At 40.2% G+C, this 15,657-nt stretch overlaps 1 protein-coding gene across 3 annotated transcripts in view; it reads right to left on the reverse strand.

The window, feature by feature from the left end:
- The window catches only part of HERC2 (HECT and RLD domain containing E3 ubiquitin protein ligase 2), a 114,862-nt gene extending 108,461 nt beyond the window's left edge, over window positions 1-6,401 (reverse strand). For 2 of the 3 annotated variants that reach the window (XM_069006311.1, XM_069006295.1), the window contains exons 1-2: window positions 6,321-6,401; window positions 5,429-5,548 (exon numbers count right to left, since the gene is read on the reverse strand). In XM_069006311.1, the coding sequence (XP_068862412.1) occupies window positions 5,429-5,500 (72 nt within the window). In that variant the 5' untranslated portion in view covers window positions 5,501-5,548; window positions 6,321-6,401. The remainder of the gene's footprint in view (window positions 1-5,428; window positions 5,549-6,320) is intronic. The other variant, XM_069006302.1, reaches the window with a different exon arrangement.
- Between the last annotated feature and the right edge of the window lie 9,256 nt (window positions 6,402-15,657).

Consider the following 15,657-nt stretch of genomic DNA (forward strand, 5'->3'; position numbering starts at 1 on the left):
TATATAGTTCATTAGATGATGTTCTCAATGTGGTTTCATAAACTTCCCTGCAAAAAGCATAGAAGCCTTCATAAAAGTTAGCTTGAACTCAAGAAAAATGAAGCCAGGAAAATAAAATGACACATAAGGATGAGGATTGACTCAGGTGGGATTCCTGGTTATATAATTGCACTGTAAGTTTAAGAAACTGACTTCATAATCACAGAACATCAATATGGATTTAAAATACAAGCTACTTAAATAATCTTCACCTCAGAATTGCCAGCAAGGGTAGTGTAGAATCTGTTCTTCTATTCAGTTATTTTTGCTTTAGCCTTTGGCTGTATTTTAGACTGTATGAAAAAAACATTTCTCTTTAAAAAAATATTAAGTCAAAAAACTTTTTCAGCCCAGTAATAGTAAGGAAAATCACAGAACAGTAAGTCCCTTCCTAAGTCTCTCTTCTGTTTTTGCTTTTTTGAATCCATTCAGTTCGTGTTTCCTTTCTCATTGTTGTCTTAGTATTTTGTCCTAGCTTCCTTCCTTCCCTGCTGAATGAAGCATGCCCTGAAACCCCAGCTCCTTATCACACCTATGCAAAGCACAGTGGAACACCACTAGACCTAGACACAGTGCTCAAAACCTCAAAGAGCTAAGTCAGAAAAGTTCAGCAGTCCCATGTTACTTCGATTTGGGGTTAAACTAGAAACGCCCCCATAGTAGCAGTGTGCTACTGGTCTTCCACTTGCTGGAAAAGTTAACAGTTAATAGTCACACACAAAGAAAAATAATGCAATTCACTCAAATCTAGAAACTATCTTCATGCATCTGAAGAACAGGTCTGTCCGAGCCCAAATATTTGTACCCATGTGTTAAACCTCATTTCTCTAACCTATCACACCACATATAGTGTTTGTTCCTCCATCTGGAAATCACTTATTTTGGAGAGACAGCCCTACTTCATTTTTTAAGTAATTTTTAAAAATTGCTACTGTGAAGTTCACTTCCTTTAAGTATAAAGGAGTCCTCATTTGCAGTTTGTTGTAAGAACTTCCAAATAAGCCCTTCACTTTTTTGATCAGAAAACCAAAACAAAGAAGAAGGTTAATAGGAAAGTAACAAAATAGAGAAGGCAACTTTCACCAACTTCTTGCTTTTAATAGCCAAGACATCATTTCTTTACATAATCTTATCACAAGTAAAGACACTGTTAGAAAGAGTGGGATTTTCAAGAAAATCAAAATGATGAATGTAACTTTGAAGGAAGGGTAACAAGGTTTCACACCAATGCAACTCTTAAAGGTGGCTACTTCATTTCTAAAAACTCATTTTTATGTCTGGAAAAAGATAATAATAGAAATAGTCTGCCAACCATGAACTCAATGAAAACTGATGGAAATGCCCCATATTCCTCTTGCAGACAGCTCTTCCACCTTGACTGTTGCCTAAAGTTTTTCTCCCCACTACAGGAAAATGAAAGTTTTTCCTGCTAACTCCTGCTATTAAGCACAACAGTTCTCCACAGGATCCAGAATAAGCAGCCTAATTAAACTCCATTTGAACACACACATGCATCCCATTAGCTCACAGCAATTCTAGTTTTTAGTTGTTCATCCATCACTAATTAAAGGTCTCTGTATAAGATTCTAATTTAGTTGTACAGTACATCTATTTAATCAGAATTATTTTAAGCACAGTTTGATTCTGCAAACTGGGTAGCTAGGTTTAAGTAAACAAATTTAATCTTCCCTTTTTATAATAAAGAATGTCTTCCTTAGGAACAGTCATTAAAACACAATCTCCCATTACACACAGCTTTTGTTATAAATGTGATGGTTTCTACTAGTAATAGTCATCAACAGGTAGGTGTTTTCAATGTATTAATTCAAAACTAAATAAATAAATTAGAAATTGAAATGATAGACTTACTTTTTGAGTGACTATGTTAAACATGACACATGAAAAAGTGTCCTGCACTAAACTCTGCCTATTTTATAACTTCATAGGACTATTTTATTAATGGTGATGTTATACACATCCTATTGACAGATGTCAATATTGTATACTGATGTTTTCATATTCACCTGAACTGCCCTGAATTTTTCAGCTGCTGTAACAGTTTGTTTTTTCAGGCAACATGCAGTGTATCTTATTTTGCTCCACCAGGAAATTTAGATTTTTTCAGTAAAATAAATGTTTCTGAGCACCTCAAAATTACACTAGTAGCCATAGTAATTACAAAGTAGCCACAAGTAATTACAAAGTTAGTAAAAAGACATGGAGCAGTTATAGGATGCACTTGGATCTTTGTAGAGCACTTCGGCTTCCTAAAATAGCATTGTTCAGTTTCAGAAAAATTAATATAAGCAAAAAACACCATGAAGATACAGTTCCATTAACATTTCACACCACATCAGTTAATCCTACAGGCCAGAGGCTCACTGCTACTACAAAAGGACTTGTGCCTTTGATATTCACTTAAGAACAGTAATAACAAGCTACATCACACTGCCTTTGTCTCACAGCAGTAACATCCCAAAACTGAGTAAGAACATTTAAATTTGGCCCGGACACCAGCTGCAACAGTGACGCATACAGGTGATTAAACACGATCCGTGCTACAATCCACGTGTCCTTCTTTTCTTATTACATTAATACCACAATGTAACAGACTTATTAATGCAAATAGTGCTAGAATATTGTGTATCACATTATTCATGCAACATCACAAAAAAGAATACAATAATTTTCAGAGAGATTTCATTGGCTTAATCTACAATAACTGCCAGTTATCAAGTCTAAAGGGTAAACTCTCTGACAACAGTGACAAAGGAAAAAAGTTAAAAAAAGTACTTTGGAGACTACTAGGCCATCAAATGAAACCATTTTACTTCCAATTCTAGCTATACACCCCAAATTTTGCAGCAGAAGAATTTATTTTAAAAACTAATCAGTCTCTGTATGTCTCCAAGGTAAGAGTTCCCCAGAATAATTTTGTTTCTCCTAGGACTGTCACCTACTCATTCTTGGGACTGCTGTACACTGAGAAGTTTAAAATGTAGCTGTGAAGTGAAGAGTTCCAGGGTCCAATTCAAAACAATTTGTAGTCATCTTGATCCATTTACATTAATTTAGTGTGTCTTCTTCAAACCTCTCATGCTCACCTTTTCAAATTCCTGCTGACAGTCTCTTGAACACCAATAGGGCTACAGCTGAGCCAGTAAAAACATGCACGGTAGGAAATCTATATATTCAGTACACACAGAACTTAAAGGATTAAGACACAGGATTTATACCTATTAAAAAAATAACCACACGCAGCTAGGTCATGCTAGTCAACCAGTAGCTAAAATAATCATTCATGTAGTAGAAAACTTCTCCAGAGCCCAAAACCCCTCTCCTTTACAGAAGACATCTGCCATTTAATACATTAAAAGATGCTACTCAAGATTCATATGCTCATTTTTCAAAATACTGAACACACACATCCAATTAAGAGTTCTATGATGAGGACCTGTGTAATAGCAAAAACAGATAACCTAATAAGAAAATTATATTATACCCAGGAGGTCTGGCTTGTCTTCAGATTCCAGAGAAGTGATGTTTGCATCCAGCAGATCACAAATGATTACTGTTCTTATTTCATTTATCTCATTATTTTGACTACAGCTTGACTGGAAGAAAAAAAAATGAGTACCCTGGCAATTAGAGTCTAACTTGTTATTACTTATAAAGAACTCGTATAAGTACGAGCACTTATTCATAGAAATATGCTGCAAATGAAGATTTTTTTATTATTAAAAGGAATTTTTGTAGCATATTAACTAAACTACAGACTCATAAACCACAAATATTTCATTGCATTTATACACAAAACTGAAAATAACCCTTAAAACTTGGGATGACAACTGAAATCCTCCACCAAAAGTCTAATAAATAGAAAAAAAAGGGATGTAGAAAAAAGGCACTACAAAAAAAGGAAAAATCTGAGAAATCACATGAACAGTCACATTTTTTACCCCTTGTAATACAGAAGAAAAAAAAGGCAATGCATAGTCAGCAGCTGTTACAAACAAAGGTAGCCACTTTTTCAGATACATTTTCCTGTATTCAACAATCATTGAAGCAATATACTTATAATCTAAAAGCCACCCTTCTGAAAACAAAAATATATTTCCATATTTCTTAATATGCTTATCTCCAAAATGTTGTATAGTATCTTTATTTACTACATTAGAGAAAACATCTGACTTTAGATTGAAACTTTTACTTTGGTAGGAATAAAAGATGAAAATAGAATTAATCTAGCCAAATCAAGAGCAAGCCCTGTCATTTCATAGCATTTACATTCAAGACCCACTAAATAATGTAACCTCTTAGGCTATGTCTGTCACTTCTGATTCCAATTTATCTTGTTTGATGTAAAATACTGGAGAAAGGCTGCTTCCAAATCACAACTGCACAGGGAAAAATCCTTGTCTAACCATAAGAGCAGCTCAACTCAACCATGCAGACTATCAGCATGTAATCTGGGATAAAGTCACAAAGACAGAATTTTTAAGAATTTTTCAGTAGCACTACTGTTAACAGTAAGAAAAGAATAACACTGGCTGGCCCATCCCAACAAGTATTTCAGTTTTGAGTTGAAACTTGGAAAGGTTATTCAAAGTAAGAGATCTATATGCAACATCTGGGGAAAGGAAGACGAAGCGACAAGGACTTAATTTAGTTACTCATTTCATCTAAAACAAATATAACTGACCCAAACTACTCTATTTCTCTATATTTTCCACTTAATCATAAAACCTGAACGGGGAAAACACGTCAGTATCCTCCTCCTCCCTGTATCATGCAACTTTGCTAAATGAAGAAATCATCTTCTATGACAAAAGAAAACTTTCACCAAACACTGGCATATTTCAACAAAGACCACTTCCATTTCAACCTTGCACCTTCGACAAAAAATTGACTCCCTTCAAAAAGGACAAAATTTAAGGAAAGCCTCTATCCATGATACCAACAACTACAGTAAATCTAACCTGAATTCTTCAAAAATATAAATTACATTTCCATTACCTTTTGCGTCAGTTCTCCTGTGCATTAAAGCTGCTAGCTCATATGCAGGCAAGACATTTAGCCTAAATAGGAATGTATAGTTCTAGCAGAAATGCCACATACTCTGCTAGGGGCTTTGACACTCTGCAAAGATAACATACATATGTAGCCCAGCTTGTTTCAAAGCAGAAGGAACTGGACTGAAAATGCAGATCTATTTGCAGCTCAAAACAAGCTAGCGTTTCTTCAAAACCAGTTATAAATCAGCATACTTGGGAAAACCTATACACTATCTCAAGAGTTGCAATCTTCTACTTATCAGCCTTTTGGACTAAAAGCATCCTTGATCAGCACCTGAAAGGTCACAGTGCAACATGACCATCAAACTCCTTACCTGCAAGTCTGTCTTCAACCATTTGGAGTCAAACCTTGCTTGAGCAGACAGACAAAAAGAATCAGAAGACATGTTTCCTTCTTCAGCCTTCTCTCCAGGCTGGCTGAGCAGCCCAACCTGCTATAGAAAGAGCGGAAGAAAAAAAAAAAAAAAAAAAAAGACAATCTAGCACATGAAGTAAACCACACAAGGTTATTTTTGTTCAGATTAGGACGGCTTCCACTTGATCTTTAAAAATGTATCATGAAGGACCTCCCTCGTTCCAATCCCTGCATATGCACGGGGAGACAAACACGCATTAGGAATACTATCCGAACCTAGAAAAAAGCCTCCACATCCCTTCCCTATCACACCCGTGGGAAGGAAGCTTCCCTTCTGCTGCACTGAGCCACACCAAAGGCCTTAACGCTGCCCCTCAGCCCCGTAAGTGGTGCATGAAATAAATAATTGATCGCAGATTACGCAAGCCGCAGGCCAACATAAAGCGATTATCAGGGTCACCCGCACCCCCTCCTCCCGGCGGCGGCCGAGGCCGGGGGCTCCCCCTCTCCCGGCAGCATCCCACCCCCGCGCTCACGTCCCGCTGTCACCGCCCCTGACGGCCGCCAGCCGCGGCTCTCACCCAGGGGCCAGCCCGGGGACAGACGGGGGGCGCGGGCACCGGGGCGAGAGGCCCGAGGAAGAGCCCCTCCCGGGCAGGGGTCGCCGCACACAGCGCGGGGGCCGCCCCTGCGCTGCCTCCCCTTCCCGCGGGGCTCCCGAGATGCGGAGCGGAGGCCGCGCTCCCCCCGCCGCCTGCCCGCCCACCAGCGCTCCACGGGGCGGGGGCGCTCCCGCCCCTGCTCCGCGCTCCCCCCGAGCCCGACGGGGCTGTCGAGGCTCTCGCACTCACCGGGCAGCCGCGGCGGCGACGACGGCGGCTTCTGCTCTCGCTCCACCGCCGCCCGCTCGGCCCCGGGTAATCCTCGCCCCTCCTTCCCTCGCCCGCCCACCCCCCACCCCTCCGCCGGCGGAGCCGCTCTCCGATCCCTCCCTCGCTCCTCCGCTACTGGAGACGGGGAAAGCTCGGCCCCCCGTACGCCAGCGGAGCTCTCTGCCAATCGGGAGAGCGGCGGGAGGCGGGACATCCTGTCCCGCAGCGGGGCGGGGAGCGGCGCGGGGCCGCGGGGCCGCGGGCGGAGCCGGGCCGGTGATAACGGGGATCAGAGCATCCTTACAGCCGGGATGCAGAGATTAAGAAAACAAAATTGGGATGTTGAAGTAATTGAGAGGCCGTTTGCAAACTATACTGTTGATTTTAAAAAGAAGTAGCTTTTAAATGTTTCAGACGAGAAAGGTTAATAACCAGTATCTTGGAGGCAAACAGAATCACGGAGTGGGTAAGGTTGGAAGGGACCTCAGTGGGGCGTCTGGTCCAGCCTCCCTGCTCAAGCAGGGTTATCCCAGAGCACGTGGCACAGGATCGCGTTTCTCTCTCTGGACACACTGAGAACCCACCTTGCTGTGTTCCTGTGTGACCTGCTCTAGGTGACCCTGCTTTGGCAGAGATGTTGAACTGGGTGATCTCCAAAGTCTTCCAACCCTAATAATACTGTGACTCTGTCCAGATGCTTCCTGGATATCTCCAGTGAGGGGGACTCCACAACCCCTCTGCACAATCTCTTCCAGTGCAAGGTCATCCACCCAGTAAAGAAACTCATACTCAGGTGGACCTTCCTGTGCATCAGTTTCTGTCCATTGCTGGCCTTGTAAGTACAGACCAGTGCAAAGAAGATATCACTAACTCTACCTTCTCTGCATCTTCTGTTACCAGGGAAGGAACAGAGGCTGGGAACAGTAAAGTGATGCCACTACACATGAAGGAATAAGGATGCTGGGGAATAAAGTGTGAACTTGCTAATGGCAGGCAATGACAGGAGTCCGGAGGCAAATGTTGACTGATCGCTCAAGGGAGAAACTGCTCTGGGGCAAATAATCATCTTTCAGCATAAGTTTGTTTGGGATGTATATTAGTAGTTTGAAATTCAAATTAACCAAAAGTCAAGTTTCTCACAATACTTAGACTCCTGTTCCCTGGCAGCTAAGGAATTAGGAATGTAGGAGCAAGACTTGGCAGATAGGACTACTATTGGCTTTGACCAACGTGAAGCCACAGACTGAATGTCAATGAAATGCTAACAGAACTGAGGCCATTTGCTGGCATTTAGGCAAAATACACAACATTTAGTTGTTATTATGTAAGAAGCATTGTAATAAAACAGGGAATTTGATTCTCCAAGGTTCATTTTCAAAGTTGAAACTGTAACCATGACCTAACTGGTTAGCCTGTCATTTACTGCAGACCTCTCTTGGATCAAGATATAGTAGACACTTGAAGTAAAATACTGTACAAAATTTCTGAAATGCCTCAAAATTTATATAAAAATATAGAAATACCCAATTTCCTCAATTTACTTACAGAAACTTTAAAATATGACCTTTCAAAACCAAAAGTAGTTTCCTTTGAAAAACCTTCCCAAGTGCCTACATATTATAAACTTTGAGGGGACTGGAAGTTTTGTCATGCATATCACGTTGTGTCTATTCTGACTGGCTGACAAGAGCTATTGCACCAGGATGGGAAATACTTTACTCTTGTCTTACCTGGCACACTGAAAATGTAAGAAAGTAGTCCTATTGACATAATCCAGAGAGGGATAAAAACTGCATTGAAATTTAAGGATTAAGGGACAAACAAATAATCAGATAAATAATCAGGTGTCCTGATGGGAGTCTAATATACGCCACCCAGCCACGATGGCTACAGTGATGAATTATTCTTTAAGAAACTAAGGGACACCTCTAAATCAACCACCCTTGTCCTTATGGGGGACTTCAATTTGCCAGATGTTAACTGGGAATACCACACAGCTGTACAAACAGGTCCAGAAGATTCCTAAAACACACGGATGATAACTTCTTCATACAGATATTAAGGGAGCTGACTAGGAAAGGTGCCCTCCTTGATTTTTTAGTTTAGTAATTGAGAGGGTGTCATAAGTGAAGTGCTGATTGGTGGCTATCTTGGCCACAGCAATCCCAGAGCAATCCAGTTTAAATTCTCTGCCAGCAGGAGGAAAAGTGCCAGCAAAACTTTGCCTCTGGATATGAGGAGAGCAGACTTCAGACTAGTTAGCAAGGTCCTCTGTGAAAATGCTTTTGAAAGCACTGGCATCCATCAGTGTTGTCCTGATTTTCAAGAAGGGCAAAAGGAATGGCCCTGGTAACTACAGGCCCATCAGTTTTGTTGCTGTGCCTGTGCATCATTCAGCTGGATAACAGATGCAGTGGGTGAGCAACTGGCTCATGGGTCAGACACAAAGGATTATCGTAAGTGGGGTTACATCAGGCTGGTGACCTGTCACTAGTGGAGTTTGGCAGGGCTCCATTTTAGGGCCAGTGCTCTTCAATTACTACCGCAGGCCTGGGCCCTAGGGTATGTCACCGTGTCCTGCAGCCATAGGGAGGAGGAGGAGAGAAGATCCAGCAGGCAGGAATTGTGCAGCAAGATTGATCTATTTAATTATTTTACAAACTCTTTTATAGACTTTTTTCTTCATAGTCTAATTGGACAAAGGGCCAGCCACCCCTTGGGGGTGATTGGCTAAAATCCTAAAACATCATTGTCAAAATATTTTTCTACTATACCATAAACAAGACTTTTCAAGGTTGCAGGTGGCTTGGTTGTTTACATTCCCTGCTACCTCTTCTGTGAGAGAGAAAAGTCTCTCACGGACTTAGAAAATAGCAAGAAAATCCTTGCTAGCAGCATTTTTGTATCTACATTCAATATCATCATAAATGACTTTGGATACTAAGTAAGTTTGCCAGTGCTAATTTGGAAGGAGTTGTTGACTCTTCCAAAGACAGAGAGACCTTGCAGAGAGATCTTGACAAAGCAGAGGGCTGGGCAATGAATTTCATCAAGGACAAGTGCCAGATCCTACACCTGAGATGGGGCATCCCTGGATGTGCATACCAACTGGGGAATGAGATGCTGGAGAGCAGGGGGATCTGGGGATCCTGGTCGATGGTGAGCTGAAGATGAGTCAGCAGTGCCCCGGCAGCCAGGAGGCCGGCCATGTCCTGGGGTGCACCAGGCACAGCATGGCCAGCCGGGCAAGGGAGGGGATTGTTCCACTCTGCTCTGCACTGGGGCGGCCTCACCTTGAATATTGTGTGCAGCTTTGGCCACTGCAATATAGAAAAGATATAAAGCTTTTAGAGAGTGTCCAAAGGAGGGACACGGTGATGGTGAAGGGCCTTGAGGGGAAGCTGTATGAGTAGGGCCTGAGGTCACTTGGTGCATTCAGCCTGGAGAAGAGGAGACTGAGGGGAGACCTCACTGCAGTTACAACTTCCTCATGAGGGGAGGAGGAGGGGCAGATGCTGTTCTTTCTCTTGGCTAGTGACAGGACCCAAGGGAATGGCCTGAGATTGTCAGGGGAAGTTTATGTTGGATGTTAAGAAAATTATTTTCACCCAGAGGGTGGTTGGACACTGGAACCGGCTCACCAGTGAAGTGGTCACAGCACGAAGCCTGACAGAGTTCAAGAAGCATTTGGACAACGCTGTCAGGCACATGGTGTGACTCTTGGGGGTGTCCTGTGCAGGGTCGGGGGCTCGACTCGATGCATGTGGGTCCCTTCCAGCTCAGGATATTTTATGATTCTATATTTTATGTATGGAGCCCAATCTAAAATGAATTATGAAAACTTGCTTGAAACCACAGTGCCCACTGGTTGTGCCTACTGCTTGTTTAAATGATTTGCAAGTCATATCTAAATAAGATGATTTGCATATGCAAATTTAACTGCTAGTTCTGGTTTGGCTTTTCAAGATGATCATCTTTAGACGGTCTACCTTGATGTCCAGAAGTTTTCTTATTTTTATTAAATAAAAAATGGCAATAGCCTTTGCTAGAACTCCTGATGTGAAGAATTTGAAAAGTACCCAACTATGCAGCTTGTTAGATTTGAATCACTGGTCCAATTAGCAGGTATGCACTCACTTCAACAAAAATCATATTTGGGTGCAGTAACCATGGAAATTCAAAGCTAGAGATACTTGTGAGGAATTTATGGATTATTTTGTATTTCCAGATTTAGATTTCACTTCTGATGAGTATTTTTTTCCATTTAAAATGCACTGTAATAATGTGGGGCAATATCAAATGGCATTCTGGATTATAAAAATATGTACCCACCACATTTTACAGAGAGAAAGTATGTCTGGTACAACTACATGAACAATTTATTTGATACCATTATTTTATATAATTTTATTTTTCAAATAAAATTTGAAGCTTCAGGAAGCTGAAGTTTGTCTTTATACACAGCATTTGCAATATTAAGTCCACCAATAGCTGTTATTCTGATGTTATTTACATAACGATGGTGAGTTGTATCACTTCAGACTGACCAAGGTAATGAAGGTCTGACGGACTTCAAAAGGCAAGTTCAAGAGAAACTGTTGAAGTGTTGCCATACAAGCCTTGTGCTCCACTCTTCTGATGCATATTTCCATCTTAAAGCAGAGTTCTATGATCCTGTGAATCAGTTCACCAGGCATCATCCTTTGTGCTGCAGCTTGCTCAAGTAATCTACTTTACACCCAAGATAATCATTAAGTGGATCTGATGGATTTTCAAATGCACACCCCAGTTAGATATTAGGAAGAAATTCTTCCCTGTGAGGATATTGAGGCATTAGCACAGGTTGCCCAGAGAAGCTGTGGATGCCCCATCCCTGGAAGTGTTCAAGGCCAGTTTGGATGGGGCTCTGAGCAACCGGGTCTAGTGGAAGGTGTCCCTGACCATGGCAAGGGGTTTAGAATGAGATGACTTTTAAGATCTGTTCCAGCCCAAAGCATTCTGTGATTCCCTGATGGCCCTGCCTTAGAGATACCAACATCCTCAGGAGCTGCAGGGCAGAGAACTAGTGAGGTGGAAGGAATCTCAGCTCTCTGCATTCACTACAAGTCTGTCAAAATCTGTGCACATCTTTCTTACTTCCTCCAGAGAAATTGTTGGACATGGAAAAATCTATTTTCCATGGTCAGACACTATTAAAAAAAAAAATAAATGCCCTAGGGTATATTCCCATGTCCTGCAGCCGTAGGGAGGACGAGAGAAGATCCAGCAGGCAGGAATTGTGCAGCAAGATTGATTTATCTAATTATTTTACAAACTTTTTTATAGACTTTTTTCTTCATAGTCTAATTGGACAAAGGATCAGCCACCCCTTGGGGGTGATTGGCTAAAATCCTAAAACATCCATTGTCAAAATATTTTTCTACTGTACTATAAACAAGACTTTTCAAGGCTGCAGGTGTTTGGTTCTTTGCATAACTCTGCTACCTCTTCTGTGAGAGAGAAAAGTCTCTCACGGACTTAGAAAATAGCAAGAAAATCCTTGCTAGCAGCATTTTTGTACCCACAAGATGCGGTCACTCATTTACTTGTATCCACTTCTAGGCATATTCTAAATCACTTCACTCTTCTTATAGATTAAAGAAAAAAGTAAATACATCAAAGTGAAAGGCACACTAAAACCAAGGGGTCACACTGGTCCACCTCTTAGAACACCTACAAACAATACAGAGAACTTTAAAAATGTCTTTCTGTGGGCAGGAGCTGTCTCTTTTGTTGTAAATGTGGTAAAGGAGCCACACCGGCTTTGAAAAGAGGCAAGGTGCTGTAGAGGTGCAGGATGTAGAGGAAAAATGAATGGTGGTGCACGTGGGAACTGTGTAAAACACAGAAGGCTGAAGAAGGTAGGGTTGGTAGCATGAATGGTACCCTCACCTCCAATTTGTAACACTGTCAGGCCAGCCTGAGGAGGTGGGGAGGGATAGACGTTAACTGAATAAAGTGAATCTATCACAAGAGTCTGAAGCAGGGCAGGCACAAGAATGAGAAGAATATTTGGACAATGTGGGCAGCACCATATTTCTTTCTATTTCAGTTGTGAAAATGAGTTCAAAGGACTGATCAGATCAATCTCAAAAACTGAGGCAATTGCATTGTCAAGTAACTAAATGCAGAACCTTAAGAGCCAATGAACAAATGGTGAGAACAATTTTTATTGTTTTTAATGAAAAGGGGACAAAAGTAAGCAAGTATATGTTTACATAAAAATAGTATCTAGTCCTACCTGCAGATCTTCTCGGTGTCAACATGAAATCTTTAGTAATTAATAATTACTTTAAATGTGTGTACTCTAAGGAATCCATTCCTGTTACAACAGCAGTGGAATGTGGGGCGTTTTTTTCTCTCATTAGTGAATATGAAGAAGTGTTATGCATGTGAATGGGACACAAAACCATCTCTGTAAGAGCAGTGCCTAGCTGCTCACTGCAAGACAATGCCTGTTTTGTTTGTAATTTTTTTTTCAAGAGCCATTTGTGTCGAGCTGTCCCACTGAGTTTGGAAGCCTTTGTGTATTATTATACACAAAATGCAAAATCCAGTCCACTTCAGGCTTACAACAAGTCTCAGAGAATTCCCTGGCTTACTTCTGAAGGATGGAGGCTTTCCCAAAGAAAGTAAGAAATTTCTACAATTAGCCTTTATTATTTTCATACTCTCTGAACTGAACTGTTGGCCTAAATTTTGGTTTTATACCATTAAAAGCTCATGGTAAGGCTCATTATTTCTTTACTGTGTTATTTGCAAGGAATGCCATCAGTTCAAATTGGTCAATACATATTACTGTGCCACACCAGTGCTTTTTGCAGGGGGAAAACAGGACAGTAAGGACATGAGAGGATTCTCCTCCTCTCCCATATTCACTAGTATTTCTAAATAGTCACAAAGCCCTTTCTACCAACCATTTTCATTACTGAATAAATATTATTTACATAAGGAGAAGAATAACCAAACAAAGGAAGCCACTTCCATGCTCAGAAACCCAAGCCCCCTGCAGTCAGTATCCCAAAAAGGTGTCTTTCCTCATAACTCCTCAGAATAATGAAACAAGATCTTCCATCTGTGTGCCTGGCTTTCTGCTCCTTTCTCATTTTCAGTGGTAACAGCCCTGCTACTTCTCATCCATTTCTCTAATGGATCTCCCTTCCAACCTATATCCTTCACATTCACCCACACTTCCAAGATGATTTCACTCCTGCCTTTACTGGGCATTCATGCAAGTTCTAGTGTGGAAACTGTTGTTTCTCCATTAAAGAGAATTAAGTTAACCCCTCACTGTTTTTTATTATTCCAATTTAAACTGACAAATATTGCTTACAGTCAAAATTTTAACAAGTTCTTCTCCTGTGACAGTTTTTCTTTGTGGAAACAGTGTTGTGTGAATCACAGTATATTGCACAGCTGACACAGCTCAATTACAGAGGTGGTGTTGGAAAAGCAATTCAGAATACAGAGGAGTGAAAAAAAAGAAAAGAAAAACCTGTGACAATAAAGACACAATTTCCACAGATAGCTAATTAGAATTCATTGTTAATTACATTTTGCATAGTTAATTATTTTTAATATTAGAGTGAATCCTGTCCTTGTTAAAGCAAGCGGTAACATTTTCATCAACTTCATTAAACTCAGAAATTCAGCCTCATATAACCTTACTCATGCATATATCCTTACTCACGCAGTGCTAACCACACTAGTTTTTAGTCTTCCAGAAAAACACAGGCCCAGAAGCTTGCTTTCCAGGTTATGTCTTCCATTGCAGAGAAGAAAGGTTGTTTTGCTTCCCCCAGGCCAGATCCAGTGTTTCTCTCCAGGGAGTCTCTCGCTTTACAGCCCAAAACAGTCTGATGAGATTTCATCCTACATCTCTAAACTCATCAACAATAACGAGTTCTCTGTGGCTGTTCATGTTATTTCTTTAAATTATCAATTAAAAATAATCACTTCATAAAATATTCAAGATGCATGTTGTTCTCTGACTTGCAAAGCAGCTTTGGAAATGCCAGCTTGAGTTATGCCCACTAGACAGATCTTCATGAGATTTTGGAAGTATACATAACACAGATATTCGGATATCCATTACAGACCTGTTGAAATTTAAAACATTTGGCATACAGTAATGGATATGTAAGCAATTCAGATGGAAAACATATACATATATATATATTCCATATACTAAAATATACTATCCTCCATATACTAGAAAATAGCAACTTCCATAGGCTGTCTATCATTTTCAAATTAAATACAATTCTCAACTGAGAGCCAAGAAGAAAATGCTTGCATTTAAAAGGCCTTTTCAATTACAGGAACATTCTGTATAAGGTTGGCTAATAAGACCGTCTAAAGATTTATTACAGTGCTGAAATATATTCATAAAACTGTTCACCTACAAATTTTAGATTTGCAAAATGTTCAAGATGTGATTTAAAAATACACCCAAACATCAAGAAAATGCTATGGGTGGTAAAAATCAACATGGTATTACACTGGAAATTGAAATATATCATCATTGTTATACAAACCTATATATTGAGGGCGGAATGATTCTGTGTTGCCCTAATACCATGGAAATAAATTATCAGTATTCAAATTTGCAAACTAACCCCTCAATGGATGATGCAACATAAGTGCTTCACAATCACTTAAAATGATAAGGAGATGTTCAGTAGGCACTTTCAGCAGCAGGACCATTTCAAATTTTCAGTTTACACAAGAATGTTGCAACCTTTTCCTAAGATATTATGCAAAGCATAGGTCATTAAAGAAAACTAGAACCAAAATGAAAGTGATTCGGCAAAATGAGAAAAAGCATTAAATCCATTTGATCTCAAAAATAAAAAAGTCTCATGCCCTTTAGTTAGGGTAGGTAGATGCAGTAGAAGGAAACTTTACTAGATAGAGATGAGAACAGTAACCTTTAGCCAATAATCAGTGCATAAGAAAACTCTCCCAATATATAAGAAGGAAGTGGGATGCTAATTTTAATTCTTTCCATTTAGAAGCTACCGAGTATTGAATTTCTCCTAATGCTTGGAAGGTGGCCAAAACCACTTTAGCTTTTATACATTGCTCAATATATAGGGAAATCCTTTGTGAATGTGATAGGGAACCTTTACTAATTTAAGCAGGAAAGGAAGCAGTATTTCTATAAAGGATTTGTTAACCTAGAGCCATATGGTATCCTTTCATACAAAAATGATTCATAAGGAAAAAAAAAAAAAAAAAAAAACTTACTTTAAAACAAAAAAAACATTAGGACAAG

This window comes from Aphelocoma coerulescens, chromosome 1 (genome assembly GCF_041296385.1).
Source record: "Aphelocoma coerulescens isolate FSJ_1873_10779 chromosome 1, UR_Acoe_1.0, whole genome shotgun sequence".
Lineage (NCBI taxonomy): Eukaryota > Metazoa > Chordata > Aves > Passeriformes > Corvidae > Aphelocoma > Aphelocoma coerulescens.